This window comes from Melopsittacus undulatus, chromosome 13, assembly GCF_012275295.1.
Source record: "Melopsittacus undulatus isolate bMelUnd1 chromosome 13, bMelUnd1.mat.Z, whole genome shotgun sequence".
NCBI lineage: Eukaryota > Metazoa > Chordata > Aves > Psittaciformes > Psittaculidae > Melopsittacus > Melopsittacus undulatus.
The window spans coordinates 9,235,765-9,256,379 of NC_047539.1; the positions used below are offsets into that span (position 1 = coordinate 9,235,765).

General features: G+C 41.5%; 1 protein-coding gene across 6 annotated transcripts in view; it reads right to left on the bottom strand.

Moving 5' to 3' along the window:
• SPECC1 (sperm antigen with calponin homology and coiled-coil domains 1) overlaps nucleotides 1–20,615 on the bottom strand; it is an 84,094-nt gene that overhangs the window by 58,843 nt on the left and 4,636 nt on the right. For 5 of the 6 annotated variants that reach the window (XM_031043582.2, XM_031043581.2, XM_031043585.2 and 2 more), the window contains exons 2-3: nucleotides 14,324–14,499; nucleotides 11,228–11,363 (exon numbers count right to left, since the gene is read on the bottom strand). In XM_031043582.2, the coding sequence (XP_030899442.2) occupies nucleotides 11,228–11,363; nucleotides 14,324–14,470 (283 nt within the window). In that variant the 5' untranslated portion in view covers nucleotides 14,471–14,499. Of the gene's footprint in view, nucleotides 1–1,595; nucleotides 1,890–11,227; nucleotides 11,364–14,323; nucleotides 14,500–20,615 lie in introns of those variants that run through there. The other variant, XM_031043583.2, reaches the window with a different exon arrangement.

Consider the following 20,615-nt stretch of genomic DNA (forward strand, 5'->3'; position numbering starts at 1 on the left):
ACGACAAAAGAAGTTCTGAGCATGTAGTTTGATACAAAATGCATTTTTCAAGCGTATTCATACCTCATGAACTGTGAAGACATTAAAACACAAGTTAATACAGTCTACACTTAAAAACCAGGAACAGTTTTACAACTGCTTAGGTGCAACAGAAGCATAAATCTTTCCCCTTCAATAAAAAAATTAAATAAATCGCAGGACAAGAGAAAACAAAGGATGAAAGAGATTTTCAAAGCCCACAAGGGCTCTGCACTCTCATTTATCATTGCTGTTAATAGCAGAAAGCTGTTCAAGTCCCACCACCAGTCCTGCAAAATCAGTCAGTTTTCTCACACTGATCAGAAGTTCACAGCGTATCTCTCTGTGCCATTAAACACCCCTCTCTTAGTTTGTTGTCAGTACCATCCCTCCACAAACGACAGTAACACGTTTAGTTCCAGCATAAGTTCTATAGCTGGCAGTGGTCAGTGCAATACAGGGGCTGGGGATGTGGGCAGCCATACTTTCCAGCCTAAAGTTTAACTTTCCCTTAGGGCAGCATTTCTTCTGGTGACTGGATACTGGCAGCTTTTGTGTTCTTCATTAGCCTGCTGATTAACATAGTGCTAGAGAGTTCTCCAGTACACCTAACTGCTGTTCCAGCACTTACTGCTGGATCTATTGTGTGAGAGCCTGGAGTAGCAATGCAGCCTACTCTGCCTCTTGCTTTGCCCCGCAATACTGGAGACCAGGTATGTATGTGTTTGCTTTTAAAACACATCTAACCCAAAGTTATAAAGAAACCCTGATGAAGCAATTGCAACTTTAATGGAATTTTGTGAATGAAATTCCCATGGTAACAGTAAGGAACAGAGTGCCAGGAAATACAACCAATTCCAGTGTTCTTGTACATTCAAAGCTCAAACAGAAACTAAGGAATACACAGCAGAAAACAGTGGGCCTACTGGCTTTCTCCCCATTCAGCATTTGAGAAGCAAGCAAAAATCAATCAAAAGGCAACCAAACAGTACTCCAGCATCAGGAACACATTAGGAGCCTTCCTTGGTACAGCACAGACATTTAGCACAAGGGGAATTAGATATACCTGATACTGGCTCTAGCTGTCTATAAAATCTGCTACTGATTAACATGCAAAGCACTACACTTCTGAAAGGACAATGGTGGGAAGACCTTCCACAAAGGCATCATTTTAAATGCCAAGGCCTGGAAAATTTCAGGCCTCAGGCCACGAACAATGGTGAAGGCTAACGCAGCCAAGCTGCAGATCCTGACAAGTTGCATGTACATCACTAGATAAGCCTTGTAACTTTCTAGCTGCATCATGGAGACTGCACAAAATAATATCTGTGAGGCAGTCAGGTCCCTCCCTTGTAGGTATTCTGTTCACACCAGCAAAGGATTTCCTCCAGAACAGCTTCCCTAAGGACAGGGCTGCGATCTCAGGTGTGGAGCAGTTAACAAACAGCATTTACAAGGCACAAGATAAAGAGCAGTAACGTCTCTAGCAGGCTCCAAGCCAACAGCATTAGCTATGACAACAGCCTCCGCTCCCACTCAGCAGGACGCCACGGTTAAACCCCCGGGACCGTACAGACCTTGGTCGTGCTCCTCCACTCGCCCAGGTTGGTTGCCCATCGTCGGTCTCTCCCCGAGCTCCTCCCTAGGGCTCCGGCGCCCCGCTCATGCTCCGTGTGGGTGCCGGAGCCGGACCTGCCTCTGCCTGCTCCTGCCGTCTACGCCTCACTCAACTTGGAAAGGGAGAAAGAAGTCAGCTCCTTCCTAGTTCCTGGCACAGGGCACAGAGCCTGATGCTCATGCTGGAGCAGCTGGGGCTCTGCCTCCTACCTCATTACAATACCATGCACCGAGGCCGGCCTGTGCAGCTCATTAGCTGCCTGGCTGCGGGAATAAAGGGAGGGGGAGAAAGAGGCAGGGACCGGGCGGGCTGGCGAAGGGAGGAGGAGGCGGAGGGACTCGTGGCGGGGGAAGCCACCCAGGGGCCGCAGGCGAGAACTGCAGCCGGGCCCGAGCCGGGCGCTGGCTCTAGGAAGAGGCAGCGCAGACAGGAGCCGGGTGTGGAGACGTGAGCACAGTGCCCCAGAACAGCCCTGCCTGCAGAGGGGTTAATGGCCAGGGTGCGGCTTCTGGGCCACGCACTAGGAAATGCCAAAAGGCAATGCCGGAATGCCGCTGGGAGTGGGGCCGGGCAGAACGTTGGATCCCCAGTGAAGACAAGAGCAGCCAATTGCCTCCAGAGCAAAGACAAAACTTGTTTTGCCCCAAATCTGGAGATTGTTTAATACGCTAGAAACAGAATTTTGCTGCTATTTCATAGAATCATGGAATGGTTTGGACTGGAAAAGACCTTAAAGGTAACTGAGTTCCAGCTCTGCCATGGGCAGGGACATCTTCCACTAGACTGGTATAACATGGAGAGTTGTCAACCTTCAGTTTTTCATTGTTCTTGCTCTGATACTTTATGATGTAGCTAAAAGGTTTCATACCGCTGTGTACATTGGGATGACATTAAAGAGCTCCTCCCTACCCCATCTGATGACATACCAAGCATAGAATGCTTTGTTCAAAGAATAAGCCATTTAAGATCTATAAAGAAAACGATCACTGACAGTACATTATTTTTCTGAATGATCTCTTCATCTCTTATGGTCATCTTATGACCTCTTAAGTCTTGTATCTTATTAGATGGGTACTCAGCTTGCGCTTCTCCAAGGTACAGGTACAAATGTCTTCCAAATGATGTTGAAACATATCTCCAAGAGATTTTCTTCTACTATAGACTAAAGAGTGACTTCTGCTTTTCTTCATCAGGATTCACCATAGCAATCGCATTAGGCAAGATAATCTCGAGTTGATAAATTCTGACACTGAGCTTTTATTATTTCAACACCTGCTTTCTATTTCCATAATACAAAGAGGAACAGTCTAACAGGGACCTAGTACTGTACAGTTGCAAGCCTGGAGTAGTTATAAAATGTAATCACTGAGTCAGAGCAAACACCTGAAATCTGAGCACTTCATGACTGGAAGAACCAATCTGTTACCCCTGACAGTAGCATGGAAGATAAATGAGAACATACTAACACCATGATAGGGAGAATGATGTCAGACAAAAGACTTCTATCCAAGTCCACAGTGAAAGGTAGGATATGATTTTTAAAATCCAGCTATAGCCTGAGCAGAAATCATGGATAAAAGATTACCTTTATGGAGCCTGCAGCTCAAACTGAGCAAAAAGGAAAAGGAATATGACTTCTAGTGTGATGACTAGCTAATAAATTATGACACATAGCTCACTCTTTAGACAACTATTTGTTACCTGAACATTTTACATAATCCACCCTTCCTCCCCAGTAATAAAGGTATCAAAATGAATTAACAATTTAATCTCTATAAAGCAGATTAGCTGGTTTCTTCCTAGGCATGAAGCTTGACTCATCCCTTTGCACTGCTCACTTGTGGGACTGCCCGTAAAGCCCCATAAACATCACTTTTCAATATAGTAAGAATGGGAATGAGTTACTCAAGGTGTCACATATATAATTATTTCAACTCAGTAGTTGAACAACTGGACTTTCTTGCCAGGCATAACCTTTCCTGCATCCTACTCTCACAGCAAATTAATTAGCATAACTCTGTTGAAGTTATAATCCATGTTCAAAACAAAAGGTGTGAAGATGCCACAAAATGATCTCAGATTCACAGAGACCAAACAGCTGGCAATTTCTACAGAAAGCTAAGGTCTTAAGAGATGCTGAGGAGCACTTCCAGAGTCTGGACTGTCTGTCCAAGTCTGGACCCAACTGAATGGGCCCTAAGGGTGGGCACTGACTATCAATACCAGTGTTCACACTATCGTGCTCTACTTCTTCCATTAATGCTAAAGAGTTTATGAGCCCTAAGTACATAGGTAGCAGGGAAAAGAAATCTACAGAGATGTATATATCATGCATAGTAGTGGGTCCCCAAGGATTAGGAATATAACATCTACATTGAAACCCAGAGGAGCAATTGTATTTTTAACCATGCCAAAACCATGGTTTTTGTGGAGAGAATACTTGGTGAGGTCACAGTTTCTGGCACAGAACCACAGCCTTCCAGAAACCCATCTGAGATGTAGCTGTCAATCCCTCCCTCTTACTTTACAGTATTAAAATCTAATATAAGCCAAAAGCTGCTAAAAAAATATCAGTGGAAAGGAAAATAGATACAAGGTATTGCCAAGCCCTCTCTTGTTATTTGTTAGACCAGGCCAGCTTTGCGTTCCTTTCCTTCGCTCCCTCCCATTCTTTCAGTGCAAACACAATGGCACTCTGCCAGGGCATTCTGGCTGGGATACATTTAGTTCTAAAGAATGTGTGTTAAGGATCATTTCTCTTCAAACCAACTGAAGGAAAGCTGATCATTAACATAGGGCAGGTAGTGCCCACAAGGTTGTGTTGACTTTGCTGAATAACTTTCACTAAGAAGCCTGAAAAGAAATGAAAACAGAGAGATCATGGATTTGTGCTATTCCTGGGCCATCCAAGCAATTGCTGTTCAGGTATCCCTTGCAAGGCTTTTGTGATCATCACAGTTTGCTTACAGTTGTAAAAGATCTTCCCTATAGGTGCTGACTTGAGCCAATTAACTGTCAACAACTTAATAAGTCGAGTCATTACAGTCTTTAAGATTCAGCATCTCAGTATCCCTACCACACACTGAATCCTCTTAACTGGCTCAGGTCCCAGGGTGGGTAAGATAAGCCAGTGAAGTCATTCTCTCATGTCAGAAAGGGTCTCTGCTTCACAGATGGTTTTAGCAAGAAGTTGCATGCAAAATCTTAGGATGCGTTCATGGAAATTCAGTGCAGTAGATACAAATTGTGCAGTAGATTGGGACAGCAACAGAACTGTGAAAGCTACATGCTGCAGACAGTGTTGGCAGAAGTTAATTCTTACTTGTTTAATAATGCAAGATGACTGCAGACAGCCTGTGAATGAGTCTCAAACTATTATCCTTAACAGGATGAGGTACTGGAAATCCCAACAGTCACTGTAATGCATTGCTCACACTTCATTCCCAGCTATGGAAGAAGGTTCATACAATACAGCCAACAACAGAACAAAAGAATAATTACATCAGTCACCCTTCACATGCCACCTTCAGAAAAGACAACATCCACTGACAGATCTCACCAGTTTAAGGCATCATGCAACTGAGATCTTGAGCCAGCAGATAGTGTTTAATAAGATCACTGCTATCTTTTCATTAAATGAACTAGTGAGTGCCTTCTGCCCTTCTAAAGTAAGTGACTTCTCCAATTAAAACATCATACCACAGCAACATATTTATCAAAGGGGAAGAAGAGTCCAGAAAACCAGTCACATGAAGCAGTGCACATTCTAAGGTGTGGAACTACCCAAGGGCTACAGAAAGAAAGAGCAAATATTAGGAGAAAGTGAAAATCTAACATGGCAACAAGCATCATACAGGACCTTTTTCAGCAAAGGCATGAGAAGTGAACATGTGCATTTGAGTACGCAGGCTAGCACAGAAAACAAGTCATTGGAAGAAGTAGGAGAAACTTGACAAGTAGCTGCCATAGACTATATCTAGCATGCCAAATTCCATCTATCTCAATCCTTAAGCTTTCCCTTTAGAGGTTAGTGGGTGAAATCTTCTAAAATGGTGCTGAAACAGTGACTGCTTGATACATGGGGAAATCACAGCTAAATATTTTGCTAAGTAATGCTAGGGACGTTAATGTTCAGATTCACATTTACACCAGTATGCTACAACCAACCATGCAGACATTTCTATACATCTATGTACATACACAGAGACATGTATTTCCACACACTGTTTTGCATGTTAAATTCCTCCAGCACTACTTGCCTATTTGAATGACATCTTGACAAAGCAATTTGAGTCTTCCTTTCCTTTTTATATCAATTATGGAGCTAGAATCTCTTTTGCTTTAGAAGGAAGAATAATTATGCAGAACTTGTGTCTCGTACCTGAAAAGGGTAGCAAAACATAACCAGCTTTCCAGATGAAGTTTTAAAGCATATTTATTGTTCCTGGGAAACCCCAGATGAGATCAGTCATTTGGTTCCCAGTGAAGTCTTGTGGAACAGAACGTACCAATCTCATTAGTGTCTCTCATCCTTGTCTCTATCTTTCACAAGAAAAAGGAGACAGTAACGAGTCGGAATGCAAAGTGCAGCAACCTTTTGACAAACCTATAGCAGTCCTTTGATGTGACAGATCACAATAAGCAGGCCCTGTCAAAAACTGATGTATGGGAAAGTAAAAGGGCCCTAAGGTCAGAGAGCTGTCCTTCAAAAGAAATCACTTTCCTTTTTCCTGTTCTAATTGGGGAGCATTAGCATCTTAAGAAGAAAAACTGTCAGTTAGATTTTTTCAAGGATTTTTTTTAAATAAGCTTTTATATATATATATATATACACACACATATATATGTACATATATGTGTATATATATGTATATATATGTTTATGTATTTATATGTATATATATGTATATATAAAAACCTTGAGTTTTCTGATGATGTAGAAGAGACTTCTGGTCTGGATTAGTTTCACATCAATCTAAATGATTACCCAATATCAGAAAGTGACAGACACTCATCAAAACAGAGAAGTTAACAGAAAGAAAACAGTAAATTTGATAGAGTCCATGTATTACTTTCAAACAGGAATCCTGAAATGACAATTTATAAATGTGCAAGAGCCACTGGAGCCCATGTTCTGCCACATTTCAATTCTGATGGGAAAGAAGCACATCTAATGAGTGATATGTGCAATTAAACCATACACCAGTCTCCCCTCCAAAATCAAGAGCAGTTGAACTTGTTCAGGTTGCACAAGTGACACTCCCAATACTTCCCCAGCACTAACCACTGATAGTGGCCAGCTGCCCTTGCTTAGTTAAAGCCCCTCTGTTCTGAATATCATCACTGTCTACACAGAAAAGGTAGAAGCAACAGTTTCACAGGGAAAATGGGATTTTCTTTTTATACAAACTACATGTGAACAAACAGTGATGGACAAAGGGGCTAATCCTATGTGCTGTTCCAGAACTAGGAAGAAACGGAAGACTGGCAGGCATCAAGTTTAGTCATTGGGACATTAGCTTTGACAACTGGGCAGGAATGTAAGCGACAATTCACAGAAACTCATCAAAACCAAAGCCCTCTGTATTGGAATAGACAATTGTTCAAACTAAACTGCTCCACAGCAGAATATAACCCTCAAAACCTTCTATAGACTTCACTGATTATGCCAAATTCCTTGTATTTTTATCTTACCATGCAACTGACTGGGCTTATTACAGCAGCATGCTTTGTACAGCTTCATTTCCCATGCTGGCAGTGATCCATTCTGGGATTAGCAGCTTTTGTCCAGGTAACCTGCAGAGTTCAGAGGCTTCATGCAAGATGCCTGAGAGGTAATTGAAACTCTATCTTTGAATTTGCCTCCTCTATGCTTCGGTATTGGCACTGTCTCTAACCCTTGATATTAACCAACTCAGCAGGCAGGCACAGAAAGCAACACTTTTGTTGCTTTGGCTGAAAATTGTGCCAATTATTGATTTTTCCATTTTATGCATAGATTTCTGATGAAGCATGGGAGGACACAGCAGGCCATTGATCCCTCACATTCCACATTGTGGCTTCTCCTGGCCTCTGGAGATACATCCGTCACTGTGAGATGGTATAGCACCAGTCTTTAACATGGTTTAAGCCTTAGAGCAATCCTGAGCTTGTCAGTAAAATACTCAATATCTATAAATAGCGACTCAGGAGATTATAGCATTGTTATTCACAGTTTCCTACTGTTTTTGAGGCAAATTCAATAGGTCTCTATAGATGTAGGAATACAGAAATAAGCTGATGAAGCAGCCTGAGAAAATAAAGCAAAGCTCTTACTTACTGTTCAAAGATAACTGATACTGCAGATTGGAGCTGGCACAGCTCAATATGAAAGTCAATATACTGTGAAAAACAGGGATGCCTGAAGTATTCTGAATGCTTTTGGACTACGTGCTCACTCACAGCCTAGTCACACATCCTGGCTGCATCTCTCCTCTGATGTCCAGCATAAGACTTCTTTTTATTCCTGTCAAACCTGACAGATAATAGCTGCTGGCACTGAAATAACATCAAGGAAGCACATGAACATGATGAAACTAGACAGCCTTGAGGGAAAAGTTCAGAGAGTGCTTATCCTGGGAGTTTGTAGGGAGTGAGTGACAGAGTGAGAGCAAGGATTTGGAACGACTTGTAGGATCCACTGAGCAAGTCATTTCACCTGTGTAGCCTTCAAACTTCCCATTTGCTTACCAGTGCCCCTATGCAACGCTCTTCCCAAGTGTATGCTCACATAAGCTTTGACATTATCTGTGAAATTACATTATCTAAGGTTATTTGGCTTGCAAACCTCAAAGGATCAGAATCCAAATAATCACTTATTTCCTATAAACCTGAACCTGAAGAAGAGAGTCCTGGCTTCTCACAAAGATACACATTTGTCTATTTAAACACTTTGCTATGTGGTTTCATAGATTGGCTGCCTTTATAAATGCATACATTGAAATAAATATTTCTCAGGATTAGTGACCTATTTCCTCCTGTTTTGCAATTTTTCCAGCTGTTTCATTAACTTAAATATTAAAAGCAACACCAGAGCTCTGTAAGCTTAGGTTTATGTTAAAGCCAAATTGCTACTTTAGGACAGTACATGGAAAGACATAACACACAGATAAAGGAGCTGAATCCAAAACACTTATTTCTCCCTGAACGTCATTTCCCATTACTTGGGACTTCAAAACTGCCAAGCAGTCACAAAGCCAAACATCACAGCACAGAACTTCCAGCCAGAACCTGTCTCCAGTTCCATTTGCTCAACTCCACTTGCCAGGAACGGACACATGAGATTGGCTTCATCTCCCTTTAAGTTGTTTATGATTTACTGCATTAGCTTCCAACAAGGCAGACAGGGGCAGTTATGTCAGCAAAAGGTTAAAATGAATAACTTCAAGTCCACCAAGAGCAGCAGACAACAACCCCATTTAAACAAGCAATCTTGATGTCAATTATTTATTATCTGCAGCATTTGGAACCCATGCTATTGCTCAAGGCCAACATACAAACATTGAAGAGTCACTCCCCAAAGAAGAAAGAAACCTAAGCTTTACCCCCTCCACATACCTTGTTTCTTTTGATTTCTCTTACACAATAGTATAATACCCACTGAGTCCTGCCAGAGTGCAGCTGGAACCAATATAATACCATTTCAGTAAAATAATCAAATTGCTCAAGCAACAAAAAAACCTCAACCTAAAAAGTACAAAGAAAGGAGGAAGGTGTGAGGGGGAGGCATGATGCCTGCAGTTAAGGCATGAAAGGAAAATGCAGAACTGATGCAAGTGGTTTCGGAACGAAAATGTCAAGATTTACAGTTGGCTACATACACAAACATCTGTATTTCCCATACAGGAACATTCTTACTTGCAGTAGCCCCACAGCCAGTCAGCATTGCAGGACAGTCTTGATCATAATCAGAGACTATTTTTGTGCCATTTCAATCATATATAGCAGCTCAGTGTTCCCTCCTTTTCTTAGGTTCCAAGAACATGGCATGCCCCTGTCATATCTGATATTTAATTTTCCTTTTAGCAACAATATACTGTATTAGAATGTGCCTATCAGTATCTTTCCATAATGTGATAATCAGAAAGTACCATTCAAACTTTGTATCCTTACTCACAACTATCCAGTACCGTTCAATGAGAGGCCACAAGAGCAACACATATTCAGAATACAGTTAGATTTCCACTCTTTTGAACCATGGAATCACTGTGAAAATTAAAGATATCTAAGGTACAGGTCTTTATATACATGCCTATAATAGTCCCTATAGGACCAGGGATAATTCTGTCCAATTTAAAAGGAATTTTAGAGGGGTAGTACATATATGTCCAATGTTTGTCTACACAGTATATGTAGCTCCACACTTGGTCTCTTTGCCTAGCGCTAATATTCCCACTCCTACAAATGTTGATGCAAAGCAATATAAGGGGTCAGATGTAATGATGCAATTTGACTTGGCAAAACAATATCCAGATGTAACTTGATCTCAATAAACCATTTTACCCTTTGTACTCATCACCATAAATCTTATCCCTCCTTCAATCCCAGTTATTATACACACATGCAGAAGGGGGCTCTCTATTCCATTGCTAGTATTTTTGTGTCTGACATACGTATTCCATTCTGGAGTCCCTGCAGTGCTGTTTCCCTGGCTGCATTCCCAGGATCCTATGCTGCATCATCTGTACAGGTTTTATTTTCCCCACATTATTCCTCCCAAGCATCATTTGTCAGCGTCGTGCCTCCTTATTGATGGTAAATCTCAAATGCTAGTCACCTGAATTTGCGGGTTCACACACTGACTAACTGCAGAACGTGATTTGTCTTTTGCTTACTGTGAAGATTTATGCTGTTTAAAAATGCATCATTTTCTTTCAGGGGTAGGGGAAAGTATGTGAAGATTTTGGGGTTTTCTTCTTCGCAGAAATCCCTTCCTGGTTAATAACATTGTTCTGTTACACAGAAAAACCCTGCAGAGGCTGTGACAAATAGGGAGGTCATGGTCAAATTTAATAAGATCTCACATTCCCTTGGAAATGCCACCAGGGAGCAGACAAAAGCAAGCGTTTGCTGAGCTCCTGAGGAAAGGCAGAGCGGTTGCACAGAAGCCCTTGGTATGCAGATGGTGTTGCTGCCTTTAGAAATGGGTTTAGCTCTGGAACCAATGGTAACAAGCTGATGGGGCTGCTGAGGGACAGAGAGTGCCACCCCACAGCTTAGAAGCACAAGCCATATGTGGAGATGCTCTGGCTGGATCTTTGGTCTCCTGCCTCTACGGTAACCATCCTGCTCATTTGGCAGAGGTAGCAGGGTGAAGCTGAGCAGAACGGCTCCTGGGAACCCCCAACTCCTCCCTTTCAGCTTCAGATTAACAGTGAAAGGCCAATCTGCAGGGCACAGCACGTCCCATCCTGCACACTGACTGTCACAGCAGGTAAATTATAATGGGCTACAGAGTGTAGGGAGAAGGAAACTCTGCTAGGATCTTGGTCAACCAAGTGACACAGCACATTTCACATAATGCAGACTGTCATTCATAGTCTTTGTATCTACCTGTGCTGGGCTTCAGGCGACTCTCAGCAAGCTCAGAAATGGCTCCTGTTGTAATGGTCTTCTTCAGCCTGCTGACTCCAGGACCTGCTGTCACCCCTGGCTTAGTAAGCATGTCATCACTGCTGGCCCTCTTCAGCTGCAACAGACATTGTAAGCAACCAGAAGGTTAAGACCTTGAAGAGTTCCATTAAGTCATTCAAAATGCAAGGTCCCTGGCAGAAAAGGAACATTTCCTTAAAGTAGCCCAATAGAAATATGGGCTTCATAGAAATTGCTTCTATAGCCATACTATGTATTTCTTTATATTTTTGTATTTGTTTTCCATTTTTGTGAAGCAGGTCAAGGGATAAATACTATTTCAACAGTGAGGAATAAGAATAGGAAAGATCACTCAAATAAGCAAATACTGAAAGACAGGAGAACACTGGAGCCCGTAGATCTGGCTTCTCTGATCTTGCTGTGAACAGCATTCACCACATTTCCTTGCTGGTTTGCATTTAGTTGTGTATTGGGGCTGTGTAGGTAAATGCCAGTTGCAGAGCCTGGCACACTGAGTAGGTCAAAGTAGCAAATAACTGGCCCTTAATGTATATAAAGTAAAAAGATCCTAAAAGGATCTGCTGGTTCTCCACTCAGAATCATACAGTTTTGGCCCAGTGGTGACTTCAGATCCTCTGAAGAGGTGTCTGAGCTACCCCAACAGTAAGGAACTGCCTGTTCCTTCCTGTGTTTGCCAAACAGGAGCCACCAAACCTCATGGCTCCATAAACTAGGTTACCCAAAATGAACAAAGAACATTCCAGAGATCAAGCCAGAATCTCAAAGCCATTTAGCTGAGAAGTTCAGGCTGCCATAATAAAAGGCAAGAGCTGCCAGTGCAAGATTTAACAGTTACCAACTGGATATGCCTTATTTTCAACATGGTATGAGTTCAGCTATTTACCCTCCTTGGTTTTTGAAAAGCAGTGAGCAAAGATGACCCATGACCTCATGGCAGGACCTAATGCCATATGTGTGACTGGAGACTGTTGATTCAGATGAGAAACTGAAAAGTCTGTTCACGGGAAAGCACTTTGTGCATGTGATCACCAAGGAAATCATTCCCAACAAAAAAACACATTGTTTCCAGACTAGATCAGCTGCACAATTCTAAAGGTTAATACTGATGTTTCATAAGCTTGGAAGAAGGTGAACCGTGTGCTTTCCAGGGCACATTACACTATGCATTTTTAAAAAGCATTAGGGGATATCACTGTAATTTATTTAGCTTTATAGTACATGACAAAGCAAGGGACATTGTTGCTGTGAGGGTTTTTTGGGGGAGGGGGATTTCTGGTAAAGCAAACCGACTCTAGGTACATACTCAAGAAACCCATGCAATACAAGCACAATGACCATAAGGTGCAAGGAGAAACACTGGAATTATGTTGCTTCCACAAGCAGAAGTAGCAGTTTCTCTCAAGAACTTTGGTCACTGCTTTCCCATTGGTGTCCCTCTCTAACAGCCTGGGTACCTCTAATAGCAGCCTGTAATTAATTTCAGGGAAAATACTTGAATCATTTTAAAAGACCAAAGCTCTGGAGAGTCTCCTTAGAGCTGTATTTTTTCCACTCTTTTCAGCTAATGGACACCTAAACTGTTTTCACTTATCAAACCTCACTCCTTTGAAGTTGCCCAGGAACACTCAGGGGGTCCATGAACCACAAGCTGAAACCACTGCTTGAGTTAAAAGAAAAGAAAGCACCCAAGCTGCACTCTCCCTATTCAGCAGTCCCCGAATTTACTTTGCTTAAAGTAAAATCTTTAAGCAAAATGAAGTCTCTCAGCTCCAATTCTTTCTCCCTTTCATCTCTTCCTCTGACTCAGAGTCTGTGGTTTCCTGGACCCTGTGTGCACATCAGGTTCAATAGCTAAAGTGTTGATCTGCTCCAGGATACCAGAGAGCAAATGTTCTGCCTTCTGGCAGAGATTTTGTCAGCTCACTCTTAAGAGCAGAATGGAACAATCTGACTTCCTGACCTTTAGAGACTTCTGCAGTCTCCAATTTCTTCAATGTGCCTCTTCTACAGCAAAAACTATGGTGCCTTTTTCTACCCTGCTTCTTCAAAGAAACCACTTTGATGATATTGCACTTGGCAGATGATGAACAATTTGAAGATACTGTAATTAGGAAGAAAATACTCTGCATTGAACACTATACACACATTAATTATACCAGATCTCCTGATTAAGTCTCTTAAGTAGCATCCCTTCAGAGATGCTTGCCTCAGCCATATTGCACATACTACAGTGATGAACATAACCTGCCCAGAGCACTACACTGAAATATCCTATTAATATGATGCAAGTTAATGAAATTAATCCTTGAGAAGCTGTGGCTATTAATGAAGTTTAGCTCTCCTCATGATTAAAATGCAGCACCATGTTATGCATTGTTTACTAATCTTTTAGTGCTGGAAACAGTTGTAACCAGGAAGCCCACAGTCTATTTTCAACAAGGGTAATCTTGGTCTGTGCTTTAGACAATAAGGTTATTTTTGTTTGCTGGCTGCAAGGGTACAGATGCAGCAGCAGTTCAGGTGTATTTCTCCCTTTTCTTAAAAACACTATTTTGACAGAAGTTTCTGCTATTTTTGAAGTATATCTACATAGAAAGATAGAATTCATAAAATGTGTTCCATTGCAAGCAGTATCTTTGGTTAATATGTTTTGCCTTGAAGGAAGAGTCAGATTTTTAGGACTTCTGGAAATCCATGAATAAATCTCTTTCAATTTCTTTACCTGTGTAGCAATCAGTTGAACTAAGAATTTGCTATTTCTTTTTCTCACTGTTCAAAGTTAAGCCAATTCCTTCACATACAGTAAGGGAACCCATTCATACCTTGTGCAAATACAGTGTCTTCCCCATCACATGCAAAATACCTTCAGAAATGTGCATTAGTCAATATACAGCACAATTATAATCTCCCTATGCTTGGCACAGCAGTCAAGCCCACTCCAAGTCTTGGAGGTGTAGTAATGTTCCAGGACTAAACCAAAGCTTTCAGCAGAAACAAGGCTATAATGATGCTTGCACAGTCCCTACTGGCTAGTACCTTGCTGAGCCGAGATTCAAAGGCGAGTGATGTGGAAGACTTGGACGTCTTCATTCCTGTTGAGGTGGTGGAAAGAGATTTTCCTCTCTCAGCCCCATGACTCCCTGGCTTTGCCACTGCACTCCAAGGCTTGGCAGCACTCTTCATGTTCTCCCCAAATAATTCACTCTACAGACCTAAAAAAAAATAAATAGATTATATACATATGTACACACATCAGAAATATAAACTGTCTTTGTATCATCTGAAAGAGAGCAGAGAGATTTGGCATCAGTTTAAAGGGCTGAAAACACAGTGCTGAACATTATTCCCTCTTATACACATCAAATCCTCAGAGTAGACTGTATTTTTCATACTGACTGGTAACATAAAGCACTGCAGAAGGAACACTAACTTTTATTAGGACTGAAAGTCAGAGACCTCTATCGGGCACTGCAGAGCACCTCTGAATGCTGAAGCACAACCAAAGAGTATCTGAGAACAGTGAAGTCCACTGCACTTGAAGACAATCTTGGGATAAAAAGAACTACTTCTCTTACTTGACAGATCCAGCATCATTAACTGAAATAATACTCACTTTATAAGTCACATGAGAAGCAAGTTTCCTAAGTCATATGGAAAATGATATCTTTACCTTATCAGAGTTTTCTAGAGAAACAGCAGTTGGTGTTGCCACAGTGATAAAAAAGATATTTCACAATACCAAGGTTTACAAAACATGCTTAAAAACATAAAATCACTTCCCTGCAAACAAAAATCCAGATCCACTATTCCTCAGAGATAAGCTTATGCAAGAAAGAAATCCTGCCAGGAATCAGCAAATACACATGAATTCCTTTTTTTGGATACAGCTGAACAAATTTAGTCTGCCAGCAAGAACAACTAGTCTGTTTCTTTCAGGACGTAGAGAACTGCCAATTCAATAGCAAGCTCCAATCTGGTAGATCTAAAGCCATAAATTCTCCCCAGCCATTACCCATCCAAACTAGGAGCAGAATAAAGTGATTAGTTGGAGTTTTTTTCTTTATAGCCCCACCAGGCTGCTGAGCTGGGAGTAGGAGGGAGGGGACATTGCCTGATAGCTCCTACCCTCCCCCTCTACATGAGCAACATTCTTCTTCTACAGCTTTATTTTCCAAAATAGACACAGGATGTAGCTAAGCATCAGCCTTGTGTAGGCAGAGGCCAACTTCTCTTGCCTGTTAGAAAGGCAACCAAAAGATCTACAGAGATCACCCCCTTGTCTCAGCAAAGGGAATGTGCTTGCACTAGGTTTATCACACAGGAGTCCAGCAGGGCTGGTGTGAACTTGGGCAACAACCCTCTGACAGAGCTGCTGAAACAATTTAGTCCTGGCTGAGTGAATAAAAGGGCTTAGGTCACCTTTTCTATCTCATAACTTTACACTTTATTTCACATTCATGAATAAGAACACTCAGTGGACTCATGGGAAACAAATCTGCTTGGGGCCAAGTCACATTCGACACTGACAGCACCTTCCAGGTGCCACTATGGTCTATTTAAGGAGTGTTCTGCTGCACAGAAGCAGAAGGGAATGTCAAGTGCTCTGCCACTGTTTTACAGAGAACAAAGCCAGCAAGTGACATTCCCTCTATTTATCCTTGGTGCCTCTTGCAGGGAGGGCTGTCTACTTCCTCCACAGCTCCAACCTGTCATAAGTTAGTAGGTATTATTATTACTAAATATAGTCATTACTCCATTATAATTCTTAACACATACAGCGTGGAGCCATCAACTGATCTCATTAGAGGAAGAGTAGTCTTTGTTAATGAATATGCTGATCACTTGGCTCTTTTTTATGTATCCTGACAGATACATAAGCTATATTACAATATATAAATGTTTAGCATTCCCACAGTTCATGATCTTCCTTAGCAAGCTTCAGTGCTTCACATTATTTTAAAGCCTACCTTTCAATAGGCATTCCATTCACTGTATTTATATGGGTGAACAAGCAATTGCACATGCAAACTATCTCCCTGATTACATCTGCAAATTATGCAGATTTGGGGGTTTGCAGATCCAGTGGTTGCACATGCATCTTGCTTTATTATACCCTCTGGATTTCTTCATAACTGTACCTCAGACTTTCCTGCCTTAAGCTGTACAGATGCTTTCTTGATATCCCAAAGAATTTAAGTTTGAGTCATCCATGGCATTTTAAAGTTGTAGTGGAGCAAGATGCTCATTAGACCCTGATGTTAGAAGAGGTACTTAGAAAGAACAAACCACAACTTCAGAAATCCAGCCAGTAGCCTGAGGCAAAATGGCTTTTTCATGTAATGATAGCTGAGTTATGTGCCATGTGGAGTTAATATTTTACTACATCAAGCAGATGTAGTAAAGCTAAAATTGGGTATATTTGGATGTATTAGTGTTTATTAGTTCTCTGTATTTATATGGAAATCAGCATTTGTAAAAGAGGGAGGTGAGGCTTCTGATGTATTGGGCTACCCTGAATCTGCCTTGTAGATAGAGATGTTGGTCTCTGAAGTGGGATCCCAATACTTTCCACAAGCCTTCATGTACTTCAAAGAATAAGGTTGCACATATCTTAAGCTGCTTTCATTCCTAGGTAAGCGACACACATTTGAGTTATTAGAAGTGCTGCTTCAGGAGAAGTACTAAATAAAACCACTTCCCCCAAAAAAAAGTAAAAAACCAAAGTCTTACTGTTCTTTGATGAGAATAAGAAATCCATTCTCAGAGCCAACATCAGCTTTTCCATTCCTCCAAATTCAATTACTGCATTACAGGAAAACAAACAAAAAAGTCTCATGGAAGATTTGGGCAGTTGGGACAATGGGAAACGCAGAAGTTCAGTATCATGAAATGGCTCATGGATTGAGTTTGGTAGGTAGCAGATTGTAACAGATTGTATTAAAACCATTATATATAGCTTATCTACTTGTCTTAAACACACCACTTCTTCCGCAGATGAACAGTTAAAAGCCAACATAATTCTAAACCGGTAAGGAAAGAAAAGGACATCTTTGAAGATGCTCAGATTGGGACACCCAAATTCACCCTATTCCAAATCTTACACTAGGCAGCAGCTTGTCAGAGCAGTGCAATAACTAGGAAACAGCCTCTACTTCCTCAAAGTGATTTTCAGGGCAAGGTTGGCAATAGTAGCTGGCAGAGACCATGCTTCTGAGCCAGCAGAAAATGACTTTGACAGCAGCCAGTCATAGTCATGGACTATCCCTGAATAAGAGCTTGGGAATGGGATCAACTTATCACAGCTGAATGGATCTTGGAAGAATGAATATTTCAAGTATTTTGATCTTTCAAGTCTTTCACAAGTCAGGACAAAGGGAGTACATACATACTCAAGTTCAACACCATTTTGAACGCAGCTTTCCAAGCCTTGTTTACCTGTTGTTTCTGCCATGAGATAACTCCCAGTGGTTTAGAATACACTGATAAAGTCAGTCTACTACATTTTAACTAAATATCACCATTTCATTCTGAAAGGACCCCAGAGAGATGATGACTTGATCTCTATGCTACCCAGAGAGAGAGCTCAGAAGCAGCTTTCCACAGGAGATGCAGTTAAGCTGCCTTTGCAAATACAATGACAAAAATCACTAGTTTTACGCCCATTATGCCTCAGTACATTTCAGATGAGATACTTCTGCTCACTCTCCTGGAAGATGACTCACTTCAAGCAACGCCTGAAGCTCTATGATTCCGCTTTTCATTTCTTCACATTTCACAGGGAACTTTGCTTGGAAAGCAAACAGAATACCACCAGCCCACGATTCAGTCTTTCCTTCGGCATCAGCCTCAGCAGGTCACTAGTAGGCCACAATTAAATCTCTGCAGATGCCCTGCTTGGAATTGTACTCTGAAAACATGTAGAAACTGAAGATAAGCAGCAGCTCTGTGCTGAAATAAATGAGGGTTTGTACCAACAATCTGTTGCTTCAGCAAAGTCAGTTCTATCACCAGTCACTTCCAAACTGCAGGGGTTTTTAAAACAAGGAAAAACCCCAAATCTTTTATCCTTACAAATGCTGGTGTCTGAACATCACCTCCGCTGAAACAGGAGAGAATCAGAGGGTTACAAAAATTGTAAAGCTGGTCCAGACAGAGCTTTTGCTCTCAAGCCTCAGAATTCCCTGCAAGCACCAGCATTTAAGAATTCAGGCCATGCTTTATAGCTGATACTTTCTCACTGGTGTGCTTAAAGGGCATTTGGATAATTTGATGTGGACTATTTGGGCAGCTGACATAAGCTCTACAGTGGAAAGACAGTCCATTTGACTTGAAATTTTACCAATTTATTCAAGATTGAATAGACATTGCTTATAAGCCAGTCTATATGCATTTATTAATAGAAGGTCTTTAGAACAGTCTAGAATTATTCCCATTTTCTGGCTAGAAAAACTGGGTAAAGAATTCATCCCAACTCTCCCAGTCAGCATCAGCAGAAACAATGTGAGGCCTCTTGGATCTCAAGGTTTGGCTATCCATCAAAAGAGAAATTCACTAGTCCTCTAGAACAAACTCCTAGGAAGCACATTCTGCTGACTATTAAAGTCTATTTTACTCTGAATATCTAAAAAGATAGGTTGATTTGAGTGATGACAAGCAATAGTATTTTACAGTCAAGAAACCTGGCAGCTACACTAGTAAGTACATAAAAATTATAAGCATATCTGCAGCGATGAATTCACACAGGAAAATCCCTGGTGGGGGGCTACAGATACAAGTTATCTGTACCCCACGTGCTTTACATGACTTAAGTTCTAGTGCTCATGTCTGCCTGTAACGCTACTCGCTCAACAGGACAGGCAAATTAAAGCAGAGTCATTCAAGTTGCTTTGGGAAAATGAATGAAATAAGGAATTATGAAAACTCATTACTAGATCTGAAGAGCTGTGCACCAGATGGCAGGTTCATTGAGACCTGTGAATGCCCAGCAGTTCTGGAAAAGGAGGTCAGCAATGCCAGCTTTGCAGACAGGACTCTCCAAGGACACATGTGTGGGACTTCGGTGGGTTAAAACCCACAGTCCCCAGTGCCACTTTCCTGTAATTCAGTTACTTTTCATTACATCAAAAGGTCAGACTATTCCAGAGCCTTTATTACACATCAAAGCACAATTTTCTTCTGTTGTGGTTTAAGCATCTAAAATCTGCATCATACTTGTACTATTTTCCTTCTAACCTAATCTATCTCTGCTATTTTCAGACAAACTATCAACTGGAACATAGAAATATCTAACAAGTTCAGTAAGCTGTAAAGGATTTTCTGGCAGCATGTAGGAAGCTATATGGCAGGATAGCCAGCTGGGCTAAAATAGAATTCCCTTCTGCCTTCCATCTCAATTCAATTTAAACTACAATTTTTTTGGGCTTGACAGATGCTTCCATATGACTCATCTTGATTTCTTAGCAGATAGCAGGAATCAAGTCAGGGTCACAAACCAGGGAATTTGATAGTCCAATACAGTAACTGGTAACTTGGATATAGATGGCAGATAGAAACCTGTTTGGAAATAAGAGGTGGCTAACAGTTAAAATTAAACTGTCTACTCTTTTGGTCATCTTTAGTACCTTAGTATCATAGAATCACAGACTGGTTTGGGTTGGAAAGGACATCAAGATCATCTAGTTACAACCCCCCTTCCCTGAGCAAGGACACCTCACACTAGAGCATGTCACCCCAGGCCCCATCCAACCTGGCTTTGAATGCTGCAGGGCTTTGTCTCCTTAGGCATCTGCTCCTTGCAGCTCAGTGTGTTGTATTTCGGTATTTAACATACCCATCTTCTCTTTTCTCTAGTTTGTTACATTGGGTTTAGTGTCTTTGAGGCTCTCAGTACAACCTTCATCCATTACTCCACATAGAGACACTTCCTGGATTTTTTGCTGGTACAAAGCTTAGCTTTTGTTAGAACTGGATTAAAGAGCCAATAACTACAAAAAATCCTAACCCAGTCACAAGCCAGACCACCTCCTTTCCCTGAAACACAGCTCAAAGGAACAGACAAGCTATGCCCAATTCCCCACATCTCATCTCAAAGGCTTTTGATTTTGCTGCCCCAAAAGTATTCTTTATAAACCTGACCCTTCGCACTGAGCAGCAGCTTCTCCTGGTCTCCCTCAGCAGACTTGCTTTCCCATCTCATCTGCAGCTGAATTTTCATGTTTTGTTGGTAGAGCACCAGGAGACATCACTTGGAAGTTCTCATGTCCAAACCGCATGCTGCAGCAGGACAAACTCTGTAGGGTTTGTACACGCCCCAAGCTAAGGTGGGTTG